This window comes from Xyrauchen texanus, chromosome 7 (genome assembly GCF_025860055.1).
Source record: "Xyrauchen texanus isolate HMW12.3.18 chromosome 7, RBS_HiC_50CHRs, whole genome shotgun sequence".
NCBI classification, from domain to species: Eukaryota; Metazoa; Chordata; class Actinopteri; order Cypriniformes; family Catostomidae; genus Xyrauchen; species Xyrauchen texanus.
Genome location: NC_068282.1, coordinates 32,429,792 through 32,450,374, shown reverse-complemented (window position 1 = coordinate 32,450,374; position 20,583 = coordinate 32,429,792). Strand labels below are relative to the sequence as shown.

Genomic DNA, 20,583 nt, shown 5'->3' with positions numbered 1-20,583 from the left:
TGCCCAACCATTCGACTCCAAAGAAAAATTCTGACTGGCATTCGCTGCCCCGCTTCTCTTTATACCCGTATGTCCGGGCGGGACATGCAAATTCTGTCTGCCAACTTGACATTGACATTTTCTCAGGTTCAGAGGTACGATTCAGCGTCCGAGAAGACCCCTTGTGTCACTTCCTTCGACACAATGTCGAGAGAGTGACAGAAGGGGAAAATATGTTAATGTAACTTAATTGATTCATGGGCTGCCGATGTGCAGCACATTTTTTTCAGTGTATAGATAAATGTTATTATATCAATAAAAAACATATTCACTGTAGGTCTGCACAGTTTTACCATTTAAGAAATTAAACTGAAACTTATTGGAGTCAAGTTCATGTTTAAGTGTGGATCAGGTAATCCTTGGGCAACTGGAATATTGTTCATATTTCATATTTATTCATGAAGTGCCATATGTTCAGTGACAATCATTATCATAAAATAGGCATTTGTATTTTCAAATCAATAATCCATTACCTCTGTATGTATGGCCTTGACATGAACATAAAATAAGGCAAACATATAGAGACATAAGGAGATGTTCATGTATGTAGCTGCATTACGTGTTTGTGTTTGCCCCTGCCCCAGCCAAAAAAAAAAAAAAAAACACTTGCACAAGTCACAGCATGTATTTTTATATGAATTGATTTTATGTTTAATAGCATTTACATTAGAAGAAAATGTGTTTGTTGTACTGGTTTGCAAAAGGTTAGGTGTGGCTAAAATCCAGTCATATTGAAAGTGAAAGCAGTTCACAAGATACTGTAATTTCTCTGAAGCCTGAAGCTTATTACTCAGACCGCTTTGTCCTCTCATCGGACACTTGGAAGGGATTTACACTGTAAGTTTTGTTTCATGTTTTCATCTCAATTTGATTTTCTGTTGCCATCTTTAGTGTGTCATACAGTGTCATAATTTTGTGTTTAAAAAATTAAACACAAACCTCTTGGAGAGAGATCTTTGCAGATTAATTGCTCATATGTTCACTACATGTGAGTTTTTTGCATCTGTTTGGCACTGTTTGAATTCCTTCCCCAGCAGATAATTCTTGAGAAAACACTCTCATGAAAGCCCGAATGATATGTCAAGCGCTGTTTCTACTATTCTTTACAAAAAATATCCTAAAAGATAACTTATTTCCTGTGTTTCTGTCAGGCGTGCACATTATTCAGAACGGTGTGCGACCTGTGTCTAATAATACTGTGAAAAGAAGCAGCACTGAAGTTCCCGGCAATGTTATGAATAAATTATGCAGATATGTATTGCTTAGCTTTACTTCTTGCCGATTTGAGATATACTGTTGTTATTTTATTCACCTTCATTGTGATTTGTATGTTAAATGATCAGGTTCTCGCGCGTTGCATGCTGTCTTGAGTATGTGTGCGATAGAAACGATATGACTGTGGAGAATTTTGAAATAAATGTCATCAATGTTTCTTAATCTTATATCTTGTTCAAAAGCACATGTTCGTGCCTTTGCAGGTTCACTGAACCATGTGAAGTAATTTATTTGGGCACCGCTTTGTCCATAATATTTTAATGAATTTGTACTGTGCCCACATTTTTTTCCCCTTAAGATGTACCACGGTAATATCCCAATACATATCCAGAAATGTTTGGCGAAACTCCGCCTTCAACATTGTACCCGCCTCAATCCCATGTTGGCCTTGTTTGGGCCAAGGGAAATCGACAGGCCAAAGGTCATTGTGTGGAGGGCACAAATGCCCAGTGGAGGCACGATGAAGCCCCAGAAGTGACAGAGAGAACGCAACTGGCCCTGGCACGCACTAGCACGCCCTCATTCGGAAGAATAGTGAAAACACAGCTAATGTTTACATACACTGATTAGCCACAACATTAAAACCACCTGCGTAATATTGTGTAGGTCCCTCTCGTGCTGCCAAACTCTCACACTCACTCATTCTGAGATGCTATTCTTCTCACCACTATTGTACAGAACTATTTTCTTACCATAGACTTTGTCAGTTTGAATTAGTCTGGCCATTCTCTGTTGATCTTTCTCATCAACAAGGCATTTCCCTCTACATAACTGCCCCTCTCTGGATTTATTTTTTGTTTTTGGCCCACGGGAGGGATTAGGCAGGTGGTTTTAATGTTGTGGCTGATCGGTGCATATACAGAACTTTCCCACAGCTAAGGTATATGAAGCCTCATTGGACCTTGCTCATCATTCACTTTGTGGCAACACAATGACCATGTGGTTCTCTGTGCATGAGGCTCTTGATCACATCCTTGATCATGACACTAGACCACTTGCCCTAGATCATTTGTAAATAAAAGTATTGTTTTTTGTGATATTCCCCATTCATTTTCAATGGCTAGTCATTTTTGACCGGGAACAGGACAATTGTGACTGTCTGCCATTTTTTACCAAAAAAAAGTGCTTAAAAAAAAAGTCTTAAATATTAAAACTAGTGAATAATTTTTATAGCACAGATGTTTTCTAATGGTATTTAATTCAGTCAAAATAACCCATAAAGAATGCTTTTTTCGCTCAAAACTGAGGTGCATAAGCTCAGGTCAATGAGGCCTGTGATCAATAAGTTCAAAAAGAAATACAAAACCTGCCCTAATTAAAAGAAAACAAGTTGACAAAAGATCTAATCCAATATTTGGAGATAACATAGCATAATGAGAGATTTAGAAACAATTTTAATAGGCTGGACATTTTTGACCAGAAACAACACAAGAGTGACTTTGGGCAATTATTTACTAAATAAAAGTGTTTCAAAACAAACTTCCTGTTTAAACATTAAAGTATACTAGTTTGATAAATAGTACAGCATGTTTTCAGATTTTATTTAATATTGCCCAAATTATCCACATATAATTAATTTTTCCCCTCATAAATTAGGTGCATAAGCTCAGGTCAAGAAGACCTACGATTAGTTAAGTTCCAAACAGAAATACAAAACCTGTCCGAATTAAAAGAAAACGAGTTGACAAAGAGATCTAATCCAATTTTTGGTGATAATATAGCAAAATTACAGATTTATAAGCAATTTTTAAAGGCCAGTAATTTTTGACCAGGAACACCACAAGTGTGACTGTGCAATTATTTACTAAATAAAAGTGTTTTTAAACATACTACCCTGTGAAACATTAACGCATACTAGTGTGTAATTTTTATAGCGCAGATGTTTTTTATTTATTGTATTTAATTTAGTCAAAATAACCCATAAAGAATGCTTTTTTTCACTCAAAAACCGAGGTGCATAAGCTCAGGTCAATAAAGCCTGTGATCAATAAGTTCCAAAAAGAAAAACAAAACCTGTTCTAATTGATAGAAAAAAAGTGAATCAATATTTGGTGATACTATAGCATAATGAGAGATTTATAAGCAATTTTTGACCAGGAACACCGCAAGAGTGACTTTGTGCATTTATTTACTAAATAAAAGTGTTCAAAACAAACTTCCCGTTTAAATATTAAAGCATACTAGTGTGATAAATAGTACAGCATTTTTTCAGATTTTATTTAATGCCAAAATTATCCACAAATAATGCTTTTTTCACTCAGAAATTAGGTGCATAAGCTCAGGTCAAGGAGGCCTACGATCAGTAAGTTCTAAACAGAAATACAAAAGATGTGCTTATTGAAAAAACAAACAAACAAACAAAAGTTAACAAAAAGATAGAATCCAATTTTTGGTGATAATATAGCATAATGAGTTTTAATAAGCCGGTCATTTTTGTCCAGGAACACCAAATTAGGTCAAACATTTTGATATAGCACAAGGGTTAACACACAGATCCAACAAATCCAAACAGCTGTTGGAAACAGAAGTTTGTTGGGGCTGTGTGAACAAACCTTTTGAATAGTAAGGCAGAGGAAATAGTAACAATGTTGAGGACAGCACCCCATAGTTCTAATGCATGCAATCAGAGACTTTATAAGGAGGAGATTGCTGTCATCTGTAGAGAAATGAATAGGAGAAATGGCATGGTTAGTAAGAATAGAATACATTTAAGTACAAACTTATAAATCATTATGAATCATGACATTTGTGTGAAAATGTTCATGCAATGGTTTTATGTACAAATGTGGTTACACAGAGCTTGTGAATGAACCCATTGTTCTGTTGCTTATATTGGGTAGGGTTTGACCTCTAGAATAGATATTGCTGCAGGTCTTGTAGTCTCTCAAGCCCCTCTGAAGAGAAAAATGATTCGCCTGTAAACTGCCTTCAGCAGTACACACTGTTCCGTACATACCTGTTCAATTAATGCGAGTTAGTGATTTGGGGTGACATGAACCCCAGCGACCATTGGCAATGCAACAAAGTTAAGCAGAGATCAGTTTAATGCAAATGAACAGCAATGCCATACACTGACTATCACTGAAAATGCAGAACATGGTTCGCTCTCCTGATAGAATTGGATACTACTTTCGACTACTATATCAGGAACACCTACTTGAAACGAACAGTACAGAAACTCTCCAGTGATGTAAACACTGTCAGTGTGAGCAGGGCTTTGTAGGAAGTGCTGCCTTCAACTGTATCAGTTAACATACCAAATGTAACAAATTATAAATTTTTAAGCCTTTTAATGCCTATGCTGCATCTGTGAAAGTATTCGATTGGTTAAAAGAATGCTTTACACGTCTTATACCAACTAACACCATTTTTTTTGCTACAAATTCTCTTCTTGACTCTTCATCTCAGAGCAAACATGGATTCAGTAATCATCGTGGTTCTTGCTGTAGTTTGTCTAGTCATCCCTACTGTTGAAGGTGCGTACATTAATATACAGTAATTATGTTTATTTGCTATTGGGTTTTTTTGTGCTGAAAGTCAAGAATTTGAATTACCCATTATATACAGTAAATCTCAGGTTCAAGTTTGGGCCCTGGCTGGGCCACTCAAGGACATTTTGTCCCGTAGCCACTCCTTTGTTATCTTGGCTGTGTGCTTAGGGTCATTGTCCAGTTGGAAGATGAACCTTCGTCCAGTCTGAGGTCCAGAGCGCTCTGGAGCAGGTTTTCATCAAGGATGTCTCTGTACATTGCTGCATTCATCTTTCCCTCGATCCTGACTAGTCTCCCAGTTCCTGTTGCTGAAAAACATCCCCACAGCATGATGCTGCCACCACCATGCTTCACTGTAGGGATGGTATTGGCCAGGTGATGAGCGGTGCCTGGTTTCCTCCATACATGACGCTTGTCATTCAGGCCAAAGAGTTCAATCTTTGTTTCATCAGACCAGAGAATTTAGTTTCTTATGGTCTGAGAATCCTTCAGGTGCCTTTTGGCAAACTCCAGGTGGGCTGTCATGTGCCTTTTATTGAGGAGCTTCCGTCTGGCCACTTTGAGGAAAATAATGAATTTTAGAATAAGGCTGTAACATAACAAAATGTGGAAAAAGTGAAGCACTGTGAATAATTTCCGGATGCACTGCATGTCACCTTTATTATGTAGTCATGTATTCATTTGATGTTTGTGTTCATATTGAGATCAAGGTTGTTTATTGTGCTAAGAACAGTTGAATTCATGGTATATATATTGGTCAATAGTGTCTTGACTTAACGGAAGAACCAAAATCTTAATTGTGTCTCTTTGTTATCATATTCAACAGCTTTGTGGAATCTGGAATGTCAGCCTACAGTTGGAAATGTTGGTCAGACCACAGTTATTATATGCCATATCAAATACAGTGGTAATATCGAAGTTGTTGGAGTTGCCTTGACAAAAGTGAAACAGGATGAGAAGGTTTTTCAACATCTAATTAAAGAAACACCATCGGGAGACTCACGCTTTAGTCTAGTAAACCAAGGAAAGGATCTATCACTGCAACTCTCTGACACAATGTTTTCTGATGAGGGTGAATATGAGTACTATGTTGCAACAGACATTGGTGAAAAAACAGCAAAACTTTGCATCAGTGTCACAGGTGAGACTGATTTAGCTTTTTTTCATTTAGCCATCTCCATACACGCACACACATTGTATTGCCACAAGTGGAACTGCATTCATATAATTTCATATTTATTTTCTTTTTTTTATTGTAGGTAATAAAGAATGAAAATACTGTCTTTTGTAATTTGTTCTGAAAACATCAAACTTAATATCAAAATGTACTTTATACAAACTTCAATCTTTTATAGTAATTTTTCTGTTTCAGTTTTATTTACTTGGCTTTATTTACTTGGCTCTGATCCAAGATGGCGGCGCGGTAGCACGCAGCGGCCACTCCGGATCCACAATGGTGCTATTTTTGTTAAAAAAGCCCGACTTTTGCAACACATGGACATCGGAGCAACCGGTGTTCGTGTCTACCATCGCCAGACACTACTGAAATATAAGACTCATGCAAAAACCAAGCTGCATGATGACCTGCAGGAGGCGCTACGCGTACTCGGCTTGCTGTGGAGACCAGGCCTCCAGCCCTCGGCGTCGCCTGATGCCGGTGGCCGGGAGAGGACGTCGTAAGCGGTGTGCGAGAAAGCGAAGCGGAAAGAGGGCGGGGGTCCATGCTAGGCTAAAAACAAACCCTAGCCGGCCGGCTCTCCCGTCTATCCTGCTCTCAAATGTTTGCTCCCTGGATAATAAACTGGACTATATCCGACTCCAGCAGGCTACGCAGCATGAGTTTAGAGACTGCTGCGTCTTTGTTTTCACGGAGACGTGGCTCAGCGACAGAGTTCTGGATGCCGCCATTCAGCTAGACGGGCTCGCCTCGTTTCGTGCCGACAGAAATACAGCTCTCTGCGGTAAGACTCGCGGTGGTGGCTTGTGTGTTTACATCAACACGGAATGGTGCAAGAAATCTATGCTAGTCTCTAGTTACTGTTCATCGCTGTTGGAGCTTGTGACTGTTAGATGCAGACCTTTTTATCTACCACGGAATTCACCACTGTTTGCATAACCGAGTTTACATTCCCCCAGCGCTAATGCTAAGGAAGCGCTCTGTGAACTGTATGGGGCTATGAGCTGAACTGCAGAACGCTCACCCCGACGGACTGTTTATTGTCGCCGGAGATTTCAACCATGCAAATCTCAAGACAGTGCTCCCTAAATTCCATCAGTATGTGGACTTTGCAACGAGAGGGGCGAACGCGCTTGATCTTGTTTACACAAACATCCCAGGCGCGTACAGGGTGGAGCCCCGCCCCCACCTCGGCTACTCAGACCACATCTCTGTTATGTTAATTCCAGCATACAGACCGCTCGTCAGACGCACAAAACCGCTTCAGAAGCAGGTGAAAACCTGGCCAGCAGGAGCCATCTCTGCTCTTCAGGACTGTTTTGAGTGTACTGACTGGCACATGTTCAGGGAGGCTGCAACATATGGCGATTCTACCAACTTGGAGGAATACACAGCATCAGTGACCAGCTACATCAGCAAGTGCATTGATGATGTCACTTTCTCCAAGACCATCACCACACGCTCCAACCAGAAGCCGTGGATGACTGCGGAGGTCCCGAGACTCCGCCTTCAGAGCAGGCGATAAGGCAGCCCTAAGAACAGCTAGGGCCAAACTGTCACGGGCAATCAGAGAGGCAAAGTGCGCACACGCCCAGAGAATCCACAGTCACTTCCAGGACAGCGGTGACACGCGGCGCATGTGGCAGGGCATCCAGGCCATCACCAACTACAGGACAACATCAGTTGCCTGTGACAAAGATGCCTCGCTTCCAGATGCGCTGAACGACTTCTACGCTCGGTTTGAAGTGCAGAACGACGTGATGGCGAGGAAGTCCACCCCTCCTCCCAACGACCAGGTGCTCTGTCTTACCACGGCAGATGTGAGGAAAACTCTACATAGAGTCAACCCACGGAAGGCTGCTGGACCAGACAACATTCCTGGCAGAGTGCTCAGAGGATGTGCAGACCAGCTAGCAGATGTTCTTACCGACATCTTCAACATCTCTCTGAGCAGCGCCGTCGTTCCAACGTGCTTCAAGACCACCACCATCATCCCCATGCCAAAGAAGTCTTCAGTGTCCTGCCTCAACGACTACCGTCCCGTCGCACTTACACCCATCATCATGAAGTGCTTCGAGAGGCTCGTCATGAGGCAGATTAAGACCCAGCTGCCCCCTCACTAGATCCACTGCAGTTTGCGTATCGTTCAAACCGTTCAACGGACGATGCCATCACCACAACCCTCCATCTGGCCCTCACCCACCTAGACAATAAGGACTCATACGTTCGAATGCTGTTCATAGATTTCAGCTCAGCATTCAACACAATCATTCCCCAGCACCTGATTGGAAAGCTGAACCTGCTGGGCCTGGACACCTCCCTCTGCAACTGGATCCTGGACTTCCTGACTGGGAGACCTCAGTCAGTCCGGATCGGGAACAGCATCTCCACCACCACCACACTGAGCACTGGGGCCCCCAGGGCTGTGTGCTCAGTCCACTGCTGTTCACTCTGCTGACTCACGACTGTGCAGCAATGCACAGCTCGAACCACATCATCAAGTTCGCCGATGACACGACCGTGGTGGGTCTCATCAGCAAGAACGATGAGTCAGCATACAGAGAGGAGGTGCAGCGGCTGACGAACTGGTGTAGAGCCAACAACCTGTCCCTGAATGTCGACAAAACAAAAGAGATGGTTGTTGACTTTAGGAGAGCACAAGGTGAACACACTCCGCTGAACATCGACGGCTCCTCTGTGGAGATCATCAAAAGCACCAAATTCCTTGGTGTTCACTTGGCGGAGAACCTCACCTGGTCCCTCAACACCAGCTCTATCACCAAGAAAGCCCAGCAGCGTCTCTACTTTCTTCGAAGGCTGAGGAAAGCACATCTCCCAACCCCCATCCTCACTACATTCTATAGAGGGACTATTGAGAGCATCCTGAGCAGCTGCATCACTGCCTGGTTTGGGACTTGCACCGTTTCGGACCGCAAAGCCCTGCAGAGGATAGTGAGGACAGCTGAGAAGATCATTGGGGTCTCTCTTCCCTCCATCAAGACATTTACAAAAAACACTGTATCCATAAAGCAACCAGCATTGTGGACGACCCCACACACCCCTCACACAAACTCTTTACCCTCCTCCCGTCTGGCAAGAGGTACCGAAGCATTCGGGCCCTCACGGCCAGACTGTGTAACAGCTTCTTCCCCCAAGCCATCAGACTCCTCAATACTCAGAGACTGGTTTGACACACACGTGTCCTGAGTTGCACTTTAATTACTGTCACTTTATAACTGTCTGCTACCTCAATAACTGCTATGTGCATAGAACACTATCTCATAGTATGTTATGTTAACATTTTTAGAAACTGTCATCTTTTTGCACAACTGAGTACTGGTCGGCGCTGCACTGTCTATTGTCCTGTTCATTGTCAGAAATTTGTTGTACTGTCCTGTACTTTTTGCACATGTTTGCACGTGCACTTTATATGTAGGTTTTTTTTTTTTTTATATATAGGTATTTTATTTCGTTGTGTTGTCTCATGTGGTCCTGTGTTGGTCCTTTGTTGTTTTTATGTAGCACCATGGTCCTGGAGGAACGTTGTCTCGTTTTGCTGTGTACTGTACTAACTGTATATGGTTGAAACGACAATAAAAACCACTTGACTTGACTTGACTTGATTTACTATCCACACACTCATATGTATACTAATGTTAACATTTCAAGGCTCTGTTTTACTTTTAATCTGAGCCTAATTTAAACACTAAGGCATTTTTGTTTCAGATATACAGTACAGTATTCTTACATAATGCCCTCTAATTTTCTTATTAAGTAACTGGAGTGTTTTTCTCTCTCCATAAAGCCAAGTACAGAGATCCACTTACAAGTTCATGGCCTGTAAATGTAACAGATGGAGGACCTGTTGACCTTTACTGCAATGCTACTGACGGCTACCCAGCAGGGACCATTCATTGGTTTGACCAATCTGGAACAAATTGGACCATTAATTCAATCTTGACAAAAGCCATCAAGGACACAAATGGCTCAAAACTGTGGCTTTATCCAGCAAACTGACTTTCAAGTCTATTGACTCCAGTCTGGCGCCATTAAGATGTGTTGTCCTCAATAGCAAATATGTCAAGGAAGGAAAAACGATATTTTAGATCATGCTCAAACATAACTAAGCTAACTTTCCAAACCAATCTCTACCAATTAGCTGAACGATTATTTAAAGGGATCATATTATATATTTTATGTTTCACATGTGAAATGAGCAACAGCTCTGGTGCTCAGATACGGGCTGCAGGTTTATTGTCAGATCCAATATAGATTTTTATCAATAAGAGCCTCTTTCAAAGCCTATATTACATCGTGACAAAATCACACAACAAGATGTTTGCCGAAATGCGGAAAAAGAAGCAAAAATCGAGGTTACAGTGAGACACTTACAATGATAGTGAAAGGGGAGAATTAAAGTGAATGTGGCCAATTTTTGGAGGGTTGAAACACAAAAATGTGAAGCACATAATTTAATAAAATGACTTTACTGAATTCTTCTGTTAAAACTTGAACTGTAAAATGGTTGTAAATTGTAAACAGTCATTTTAGGGTTTTAATAGTTGTTGACATTACAACGTCATGGCAACGAAGTTGTAAAATTGGCAATAACTTTACTCAGAAAAGGTTAATAAGTGATTTTATCACACAAAAATCATGTTTACACGCATATTGTTTATGTCTTGTGGCAAGTTTTGTAAAAGTGAGTATTTTATTGTTAAAACATTTTTTGGTTTTGGAAACCCTCCAAAAATTGGCCACATTCACTTTCATTCTCCCCATTCACTTGCATTGTAAGTGCCTTACTGGAATCTAGATTTTTTTTTTTTTTTCATTGACTGATTGAGCTTAACTTGTATTGAACCCAGAACATTCCTTTAAGATAGCAAACAGTTTGTGATGATACTCTGTGAAGTGTTTTCAAAATTGTGTCTTCACTAAAAAGATATGTGTTTGAGACAGCATGCATTGAGATTTCAGAGAATAAAGGAATTAAGCATAGATCAAATCCCAGGCCAGATCACAGGCTTTCATTTGTGGCACTAATTGACTTTATGTTGTTTGCTTATGCAATTTAGTCCAATAAAGTGATGTTATATAGTTATTAACAATCAGAAGATTTTTAAAACTAATATAACATGCTCTGTATACCAAATATATTGATAGATAAATAGTTTTGGAAAATCTGCATTGGTGTAAATTATGTGGATGTTGTTTCTCCAGAGGAATCTGAAAAGGTGCAATCAGGCTCAAATACAACAAACATTGTTGCTGGTGTGATGGTCATTGGATCGCTTACTGCTGGTCTTCTGTTTGCTCTGTTGTTCTGCCGTAGAAAATGCATTCAGAGTGAGTATTCCTAAACATTTGTTCAAGAAGAACCAAATTAATTGTTGTTCTCAGTCGTATTCCATTAAATACACATTATAATAGTTGGAATGAAAGCAGGAGCCATTTCTTTATAACATGCTTATTACACACAGATTGCCAGAAAATGATTCATAAGATTATAAACTACAGTTCTATAGTTTAGGTTAGAGTGGGCTTAGTGAAGTGGGAACAAATAGTGTTTTCACTTTCATTTTATGAATTTTTCGAAGCTATCTATCATTATGAGTTGCTGACAGGGAGTAGTGTTATCATAATTTTGCATTGAATTTATTCACAGATGCAAAACGAGCTTCTACCCAACCTATGCTAAGTATGTTTCTGAAATCTCATGATTTTATCTTAATAATGGTGTTGAGTTAAACATACACTCACTAAGAACTTAGGAACACATGTACACCTACTTATTAATGCAATAATCTAATCAGTCACATGTACACCTGCTTATTAATGCGATAATCTATTCAGTCAATCATGTGGCAGCAGTGCTTTGCCTAAAATCATGAAGATACAGGACAGGAGCTTCAGATAATGTTCACATTAACCATCAGAATGGGGGAAAAATGTGATCTCAGTGATTTGGACCGTGGCACGATTGTTGGTGCCAGACAGGCTGGTTTTAATATTTCTGTAACTGATCTCCTGGGATTTTCATGCAAAACAGTCTCTAGAATTTACACAGAATGGTGCTAAAAACATCTAGAGAATGGCAGTTCTGCAGACAGAAATGCCTTGTTGATTAGAGAGGTCAACAGAGAATGGCCAGAGTGGTTTGAGCTGACAGGAAGGCTACAGTAACTCAGATAACCACAATTATAGTGATCAAAATAGCTTCTCATAATGCAATTCGAACCTTGAGGTGGATGGGCTACAACAGCAGAAGACCACCATAGTGTTCCTAATAAAGTGCTCAGTGAACGTACTCTCTGTGATGCTATTTGTTTCTGTCTCAACTGTTAGTTAACCACATAAACATGGGTCTGAATAAAACCCTAGAATGTGTGTTGCAGCTTGGAATAGTTTCTATCTGGGGATCATTTCTGTTTCACTTTCCCACTTTAACAGCCAGAAATTCCCAGTCTCTTTTTCTGAAAGTATGTTTGGTGGAAATGTCCTGCTCTTGCTCATTCTGATACATCTCATGGGAGAAATTCGTGAGGTAAAATAAATGTATAAGCTCTTACATCAATGAATAATGCTTAACATTTTGTTTTTAAATAGATAATTATTACCCAGGACAAACTGTTGAACCTGATCTGGAAGGAGGTACTGAAACAGGCACAAATTGAAATAAAGTAGGTCTACATTTCATATTTGCTTTTAGGTCAGAGTAATATGGTGAATATGGTTCCCCGTCTGTCACTCACTCAACGTTGTGTCGATGAGTTGACACTAGGGGTCGCTCCTGCGGAGCCCAGACATCTCTGATTTTGAGAAAAAGCCAATGAGAATTGGCGTGTGAAATTTGCTTGCCACTCCCGTTCGCTTCACAGCGGACCTGCAATCTCGTTCGGAGCGCCTGACGACGATGAGATCTCAATCGCGGCATCAGAGAGCGGGTTTGTCATGTCTGACGCTGAGGACTCGGCTGGACTTCCACCCTCGGGTGCGGCGGCTCAGTTGCAGGCTGACGCGGAGCTGACAGCCATGTTTGCCCGGGCAGCCGCGAGTGTCGGGCTGGAGTGGAACCCTCCACCTCCCCCCGAACCCTCGCGGCTCGACAATTGGTTCCTGGGGCCAGAGCGCCGCTTACGGCTCCGCCCGCCGACAATTTGGTCATCATTTGGTCTGACGGCGCTCACCTCCATCAAGAGGGTAGGGGACCTGCAGGCGTTCTCTGTTAGCAAACTGTGCCTAGAGTTCGATATGGCTTACTCTCATGTCATCCTGAGACCCCGACCAGGCTACGTGCCCAAGGTTACCACAACCTCTTTTAGGGATCAAGTGGTGAACCTGCAAGCGCTGCCCCAGGAGGAGGCAGACCCAGCCTTGGTGTTGCTGTGACCGGTGCGTGCTCTTCGCATCTACTTGGACCGCACATAGAGCTTTAGAAGCTCCGAGCAGCTCTTTGTTTGCTTCTGTCTCCAAACAGAGGATCGCCCACTGGGTCGTCGATGCCATCACAATGGCATACCACGCCCAGCATGTGCTGCCCCCTGCTGGCCTACGAGCCCATTCTACCAGGGGTGTTGCGGGTTCGTGGGTGTTGTCCCATGGCGCCTCTCTAGCCGACATATGTAGAGCTGCGGGTTGGGCAACACCTAACACCTTTCCGAGGTTCTATAACCTCAGGGTTGAGCCAGTTTCGTCCTGTGTGTTATCAGGTGATACAAACAGGTAAGTTCGGGTCAGCTGGCCGGGTGTATCGCTTGTGCATAGCACCTTTCCCCTCCCTTGAGGTGAAGACGTGCGCTCTTTTCCCAGTTGCGTTCGCAGGAAGTGTGTACCCTGGATGTTCTTTCTCCCTAGCCTAGTGGTCGTCGAGTCTTCGGAGAGGCTCACTGTCACCCCGGTATGGGCGTCACTAGGCCCCCGTACTGAGGTAAGTGCTCTACATGTGCTGGTTGTCCCCTTCGGCAACCCAGTGTGATGTATATCCCGCAAAATGTTTTCCCTACCGGTAAACCATGTCTTCCTTGCACAGAGGGCCCTCTGACCTGGGTCGCCGTGTTTGTAGTAACTCCTCCCCTCCACGCGATGTGCTTCCGCTCCTAACCGGTAAGAACGTGTGTGTAGCTTGGACAATATATTTGGCCCCCAGCCGAACGATTTCGTTCCTTTTACAGGGGAGAATAATTGAGAGAAGGCCCTGGCTGGGCCAGCCAGTCCTTATACTTCTGAGCAGTTAGCCGTTCCCCTAGGTGCAGGGGACCGCTTCGTGCCTGCCAGTGTGTTGGGAGTAGTTATGCGACGGCTTGCTGCGCTGGCTACGAGGCACACAGAGGTTTACCTGTCTCACACTGCCAGTCTGCGTAACTCGTTCAGCTCTGGTGGCTTTTTCCATGGGGACCCCTAGTGTTAACTCATCCACACAACGTCGAGTGAGTGACAGACGGGGAACGTCTCGGTTACTGACGTAACCTCCGTTCCCTGATGGAGGGCTGTGTCCTGCCGGCCACAACACTGAACCAACCTCTGAAAGCGCCGGGTCTTTGGCTCGGCTCCTGAGTGCGATACCTAATGTGTATTTGCAGCGTAACTCCTTTTATACCCGTATGTCCGGGGGAGTGGCATGCAAAATCCACACGCCCATTTTCATTGGCCTTTTCTCAAAATCAGAGATGTCTGGGCTCCGCAGGAGCGACCCCTAGTGTCAACTCATCGACACAATGTCTCGTTCCCTCCATCAGGGAATGGAGGTTACATCAGAAACCGAGAAGTTTACTATAATAGGTAATAGTTTATATTTCTTTATTATAGCCTGTTTTATTTTTCACAAGCTAAAATGTGTTTTATTTGTGTGTGTCATTTTCAGGTCAGTCTTGAAGCTTCCATTATAGCAGGGATGAGAAACTGAGCCATGATTCACATTTACTGTCATTTTACAGTCATTTTGTGCCTTGTGCATTCTGTAACAGAAGTTACAGAATTTTTTTTTGTTGAGAAACATAAAAATGTGCTTCATTTTGTAACATCTGAATTAACTGGTTTAATTCAAGTCATAAATTTGGATTTAATATTAAGTTTATCTGGCAAGATAATATTAAGTTTATCTAGCAAGCATTTCCAGGGCTTGAATGAAGTATAGAACCTTAAGATAACAATTACAGGTTCCCCTTCTGTCACTCACTCGTCGTTGTGTCAATTTTAGTGACACTACACTGAATACTCTGAATATGAAAAAGGCCAATGCCAAATTGGTGAACAGAATTTACATATCCCGCCCTCGGACATACTGGTATAAAAGGCGGGAATTGTGCATCTGTTCAGTCAGATTCTTTCTTCGGAGCCGAGCGGTTGTGTGTGTTCAGTGAGCTGAAACCTCACTCTGTTCCACTCACCTCTAGAGAGTTTTCCTTTTGGATCTACGGCGCATTGCCAGCAGCTTTCTCCCTCCTCTGCACGCTAGTGCAGTCCACGCCCCTTGGTGCTTCGACAGTCTTCTAAAAGAGCAAAAAATCCTCTAAAAGAGTATTATCGAATGTCTTTTTAAAGACGCGTCTTTATCAAGATGCCCTTCCACCTTTACATTGTTCCTGGATGTGGCAGATTTCTCTCCGCTTCTGACGACCATAGGTGCTGCCTTGTGTGTATGGGTCGCAATCACACCGAGGCAGCGTTTGTGGATGGTTCATGTACTCATTGTGAGAACCTGACCATGGCATCATTGCTGGGTGTCAGCCACGCCCACATTGCTCCTTCTTCCCGGAGGTGCATGACGAGCTAATGAGGGCACCTTTTACTGCCCAGAACCGATCTTCTTACTCATCCACTCTCACTACCTTGATGGCGGGGTGGTCAACGGGTTCACGGTGGTCCCCCAGGTGGACAAAGCGGTTGCGGTGCACCTGTGCCCTCAAAGCACGACCACTTGGCTGGATCATCCCGCACTCCCCTCCATGGCCTGTAGGACGACGTCGTCGCTGACAGCGAAAGCCTACCCATCCGCCGGACAGGCCGCCTCCGCCCTGCATGCCATAGCCCTCCTACAAGTTCACCAGGCCAAGGCACTAAAAGATCTGCACGTGGGTGCTACAGGAACAGTGCTCAGCTACCGACCTCGCCCACCGGGCTACGTAGGTCACAGCGTGGGCACTCGGTCAGACAATGGCCACCCTTGTAAAGAAGCAGACGGAGGCCATCCAACATATCCTACCTCAACGCCGGTCTACATCCAGCCGAGCCCCGTCTGCTCTCTGAGGGCATCCCCCTGTGGTGGCAAGAAACCATCAGGTAGCTCTGCCGCAACCAGGGCCCAGCTCTCAGCCCCGGCGTAGCGGATGCCCCCCATCTCACAAACCTCCTCAAGGACCCAGAAGGCTACCAAGCATTCCTGAGACAAACCACCCAAGGGACGAGATGTTTTCACAAGAGCTGGTAGCCAGAGCACTCCTTCCCCCGGTTGAGGGCCAGAAGGAAAATCTTTGGTTTCCATTTATTCATTTGCCACACCCCCTTTGGGCTGTGGTACCCACTATTAAAAAAAGATTGATTTCCTCATTCCCTGGGTCACTTAGCCTTTGCCCGCAATGATCGTCTCTCTAGTGCCCCTCGCGCAGAGCTTGGACACGTGGCTTATGCTTTCCAACCCTTCGCACTGGTTGGTCAGGACTATCTGACTCCGCCCGGTTTCAGCTCGGCGAAAAAGCCAGCACCCTGTGTGTGATAATTGCTACCCTTTTGCAAAAGGACGCAATAGGGCCTGTACCTCCAGCCGAGATGGAGAAGGGTTTCTACAGTCCTTAATACTTCTTACCTATTTTGTATTTTGAGGCCAGTCTTGGACCTGCGAGTTCACAACTAGGCTCTGCACAAACTCCCGTTCAAGATTCTCACGCAAAAACACATTCTAACGTGCGTCCGGCATCAAGATTGGTTCTCAGTGGTAGACCTGAATGATGCGTACTTTTACGTCTCGATTTTGCCCCGACACTGACCCTTTCTACGATTTGCGTTCGATGGCCGAGTGTACCAGTACAAAGTCCTCCCCTTTGGTCTGTCCCTGTCCCCTCGCATCTTCACGAAGTTCGCAGTGGCCGCCCTTTCTCCGCTAAGGGAAGTGGGCATCCGCATACTCAACTACCTCGATGACTGGCTGATCATAGCTCACTCTCGAGAGGTACCAGGTGCTCAGGCACCTTAGCTGTCCAGGGCTTCAGGTCAACTGGGAAAAGAGCAAGCCCTCCCCGGTTCAGAGCATCTCTTTTCTCGGCATGGAGTTAGACTCGAGCGTACGCAGTTGGTGCTGAATTGCATCTCGTCATTCAAAATAATGATCAGGTCGTGCTTTCCTAGGGACTTACCGTCCACCGCGTAAGACCCCAAGACCCCTACGACCCCTTTTAGGGACAAGGTAGTGAACCTGCAAGCGCTGTGAGGAGAAACATAGAGAGAGAAAAGGCCATGCTTGCCACATCGCTTGTTCCCCCCAAGGGAATCCTTAACCTAATAAAAACAATATAACGTCTTAGTGGGGCATGATGCTCATGCTCCTTGGCATGCTACAGCTTGCTGCACCAGCATCAACAGATCACGTAACACGGTTCAGTGTAGGTGTCGCTACTGAATAGGGACCCCTTGTGTCACTACAATCGACACAACGTTGAGGGAGTGACAGAAGGGGAACATCTAGGTTACTAGCGTAACCCCGTTCCCCGATGGAAGGAACGAGACGTTGTGTCCCCCTTTCCACAACACTGTACCAAGCCGATGTAATGGGCGAACCTTATTCTCAGCTCCTCAGTGCAGAACCTGACTGAACAGATGCATGATTCCCGCCTTTTATATCCGTATGTCCGGGGGAGGGACATGCCAGTTCTGTTCGCCAATTTGGCATTGGCCTTTTTCATATTCAGAGGTATCCGTGAAGTTGACATGACATATTTTTGGAATGCCCAGTGGTGTGACATGCTATAATACTAAAACTATATTAAACAGCATTTTGCTAATCCTTTTATAATTAAACATAGCAATTTTATTATCTAATATTATTTGAAAGACTACCTGGAATATTTGTACATTTAATTGTACATTTAAAACTAAAATGACCAACTGAAGGTAAAAAGGTGATTTAAAATAGTGAAAAATATGACCAATGGCACATCCTAAGATATACACTTTTTTCTTATACTTGCCTATAAATTTACTAAACTCTTGATTTTGATTTAAAAAAGTCCATAATATTTTTGCCAATAAGGACAGTTAGAATGCAAATATGTTTTCAGAATGTTTAACAGTGATTATTGACTGCGACTGAGTAGCCGTTGGTCTCGGCTAGTGTTTGACGGAGATGAAAAGAATTACGAACTGTGGGAGACAAAATTTTTGGGCCATCTTCGACTGCAAGGGCTAAAAGAAACTATTTTAAATGAGCCCACCGAAGATGAGGAAGGAGAACCGGAGGAAGACGAGGAGAAAAATGCTGAGGCTTATGCGGAGCTGATCCAATTTCTGGATGATAAAAGCTTGTCGCTGATAATGAGAGACGCAGCAGACAACGGCGGAAAGCTCTAAAGATAGTAACAGACTATTATGCGGGCAAAGGTAAGCCACGTGTAATTAGCCTGTATACTGAACTGACTTCACTCCAAAAGTCGAGCAGCGAGAGTGTGACTTAATATGTTATTAGAGCAGAGACCGCCATTACCGCATTGAGAAACGCTGGCGAGATATTAAGTGATGGACTGTTAGTAGCCATGATTTTGAAGGGCCTGCCAGACTCATTCAAACCGTTTGCTATACATGTCACACAAAGTGAGAAGGCGATGGCTTTTGCTGAATTCAAAACTAAGCTACGGACCTATGAGGACACAGAAAAGATGCGCGCCATAGCATCAGCTGACAACGTCATGAAGGCGCGGGCGCAGCCGAGTTAAAAACCCGCTTTGGCAAGTTCAAGTGATCGGGGAGCCGGGAGTGTGGACATCGTATGCTTCAGATGTGGCCTGAGAGGACACAAAGCCAGAGAATGTCAACGCAAGCAGTGTTGCAGTCAGTGTAAGAGCAACACACATCGGGACGCAACCTGCAGATGGAAACATAGACGAGAAGACGCACGGAAAGTTTCTGAGGAGGTGAGCGGCAAGGAGTATGCATTCCGGATGAGCGACGGGGACGTGGCTATCCAGCCAGGGCACGGTGTCAAGGCAACAGGTCTGATGGTGGATACAGGGGCAACTTCACACATCATCACAGACATAGGAAAATTTAAGAATTTCGACGACAGTTTCCAGGCCGAGAGACACTGCGTGGAATTGGCTGATGGCACAAGGTGCAAAGGAATCGCTGGACGCGTTGTACATCCCCTCCTACCCGCAGGACATCTTTTCTGTAGAAGCAGCTACTTCCAGCAGAGCCACCGTAATCTTCAAGCAAGGGGAAAATGTTCTACAAAATAAAGACGGTACAAAATTCCACATTCATAAGTACAACAGACTTTACTACTTACACACAGCAGATGATGAATGTGATGACAAAAGTAAGGGGTGTTATGATATGCAGACATGGCATGAGATCCTAGGACACTGTAATTATGATGATGTTCAAAAATTACAAGGTGTTGTTGATGGCATGATGATTAAGGGTAAAACAGATAAACCTGTCCTTCATTGCGAAGTATGCACTCAGGGAAAGTGTATCCAAACCAAGAACAGAGAGCCTGATGTAAGAGCCAAAGCAGCTCTAGAGTTAGTGCACACAGATATAGCAGGACCAGTAGACCCAGAGTCCATAGATGGGTATTGGTTCGCGTTATCATTCACTGATGATTATTCCAGTGCAGTGTTTGTGTACTTTCTGAAGCATAAGAGTGACACGGTGCAAGCAACAGAGAAGTTTCTTGCTGATACAGCCCCTTACGGGAAATTAAAATGTATCAGATCTGACAATGGTACAGAGTTCATGGGTAAAAGTTCCCAGGCATTACTTAACAAAAATGGGATAAGACATGAGACCTCAACACCTTACTCACCACACCAAAATGGCACCGCCGAGTGAAATTGGCGCACCCTATTTGACATGGCGAGGTGTATGCTGATAGAAAGTGAGTTACCAAAGGAGTTATGGACCTATGCAGTACAGACAGCAGCCGTAGTGATGAACAGATGCTTTAACAAGCGCACAAAACAGACACCTTACTTTATGCTGACAGGAAAACAGCCTAATCTTTCCAGGATGCAAAAGTTTGGGTCAGTGTGTTTTGCCTATAAACAGGACAAGAGAAAACTAGACTCAAGGTGTGAGAAGGGAATTTTTGTCGGGTACGACAAAAATAGCCCAGCCTACATGGTCTACTATCCTGAAAGTGGAAAGGTGCAGAAAAACAGACTGGTTTGTGACTAAAACAGTTTTTGCGCGGCAGACACAAACTGACTTGAGTCATGATGATGACGATTTTGAGGTACAGAATAGGGCAAACAAGACCAGGCAAAATGCTAATGTGAGTCCAGGAAGTACTCCGGTACAGGTTCCAGTAACTATGCCTGAGGAGAACAGCCAAACACAGCCAGATGAGGCTAAAAATGGACCTAAATGATACCCTCCTAGAGTGAGGAA

At 43.6% G+C, this 20,583-nt stretch overlaps 1 protein-coding gene and 1 pseudogene across 2 annotated transcripts in view; one reads left to right on the top strand and one right to left on the bottom strand.

Annotated features, from left to right (window-relative positions):
- Positions 1–14,863, top strand: part of zgc:174863 (uncharacterized protein LOC100136852 homolog) — a 50,776-nt gene extending 35,913 nt beyond the window's left edge. For both annotated transcript variants that reach the window (XM_052131020.1, XM_052131018.1), the window contains 2 exons: positions 12,592–12,665; positions 14,846–14,863. In XM_052131020.1, the coding sequence (XP_051986980.1) occupies positions 12,592–12,659 (68 nt within the window). In that variant the 3' untranslated portion in view covers positions 12,660–12,665; positions 14,846–14,863. The remainder of the gene's footprint in view (positions 1–12,591; positions 12,666–14,845) is intronic.
- Positions 1–20,583, bottom strand: part of LOC127646988 (trinucleotide repeat-containing gene 6C protein-like) — a 551,486-nt pseudogene that overhangs the window by 149,638 nt on the left and 381,265 nt on the right.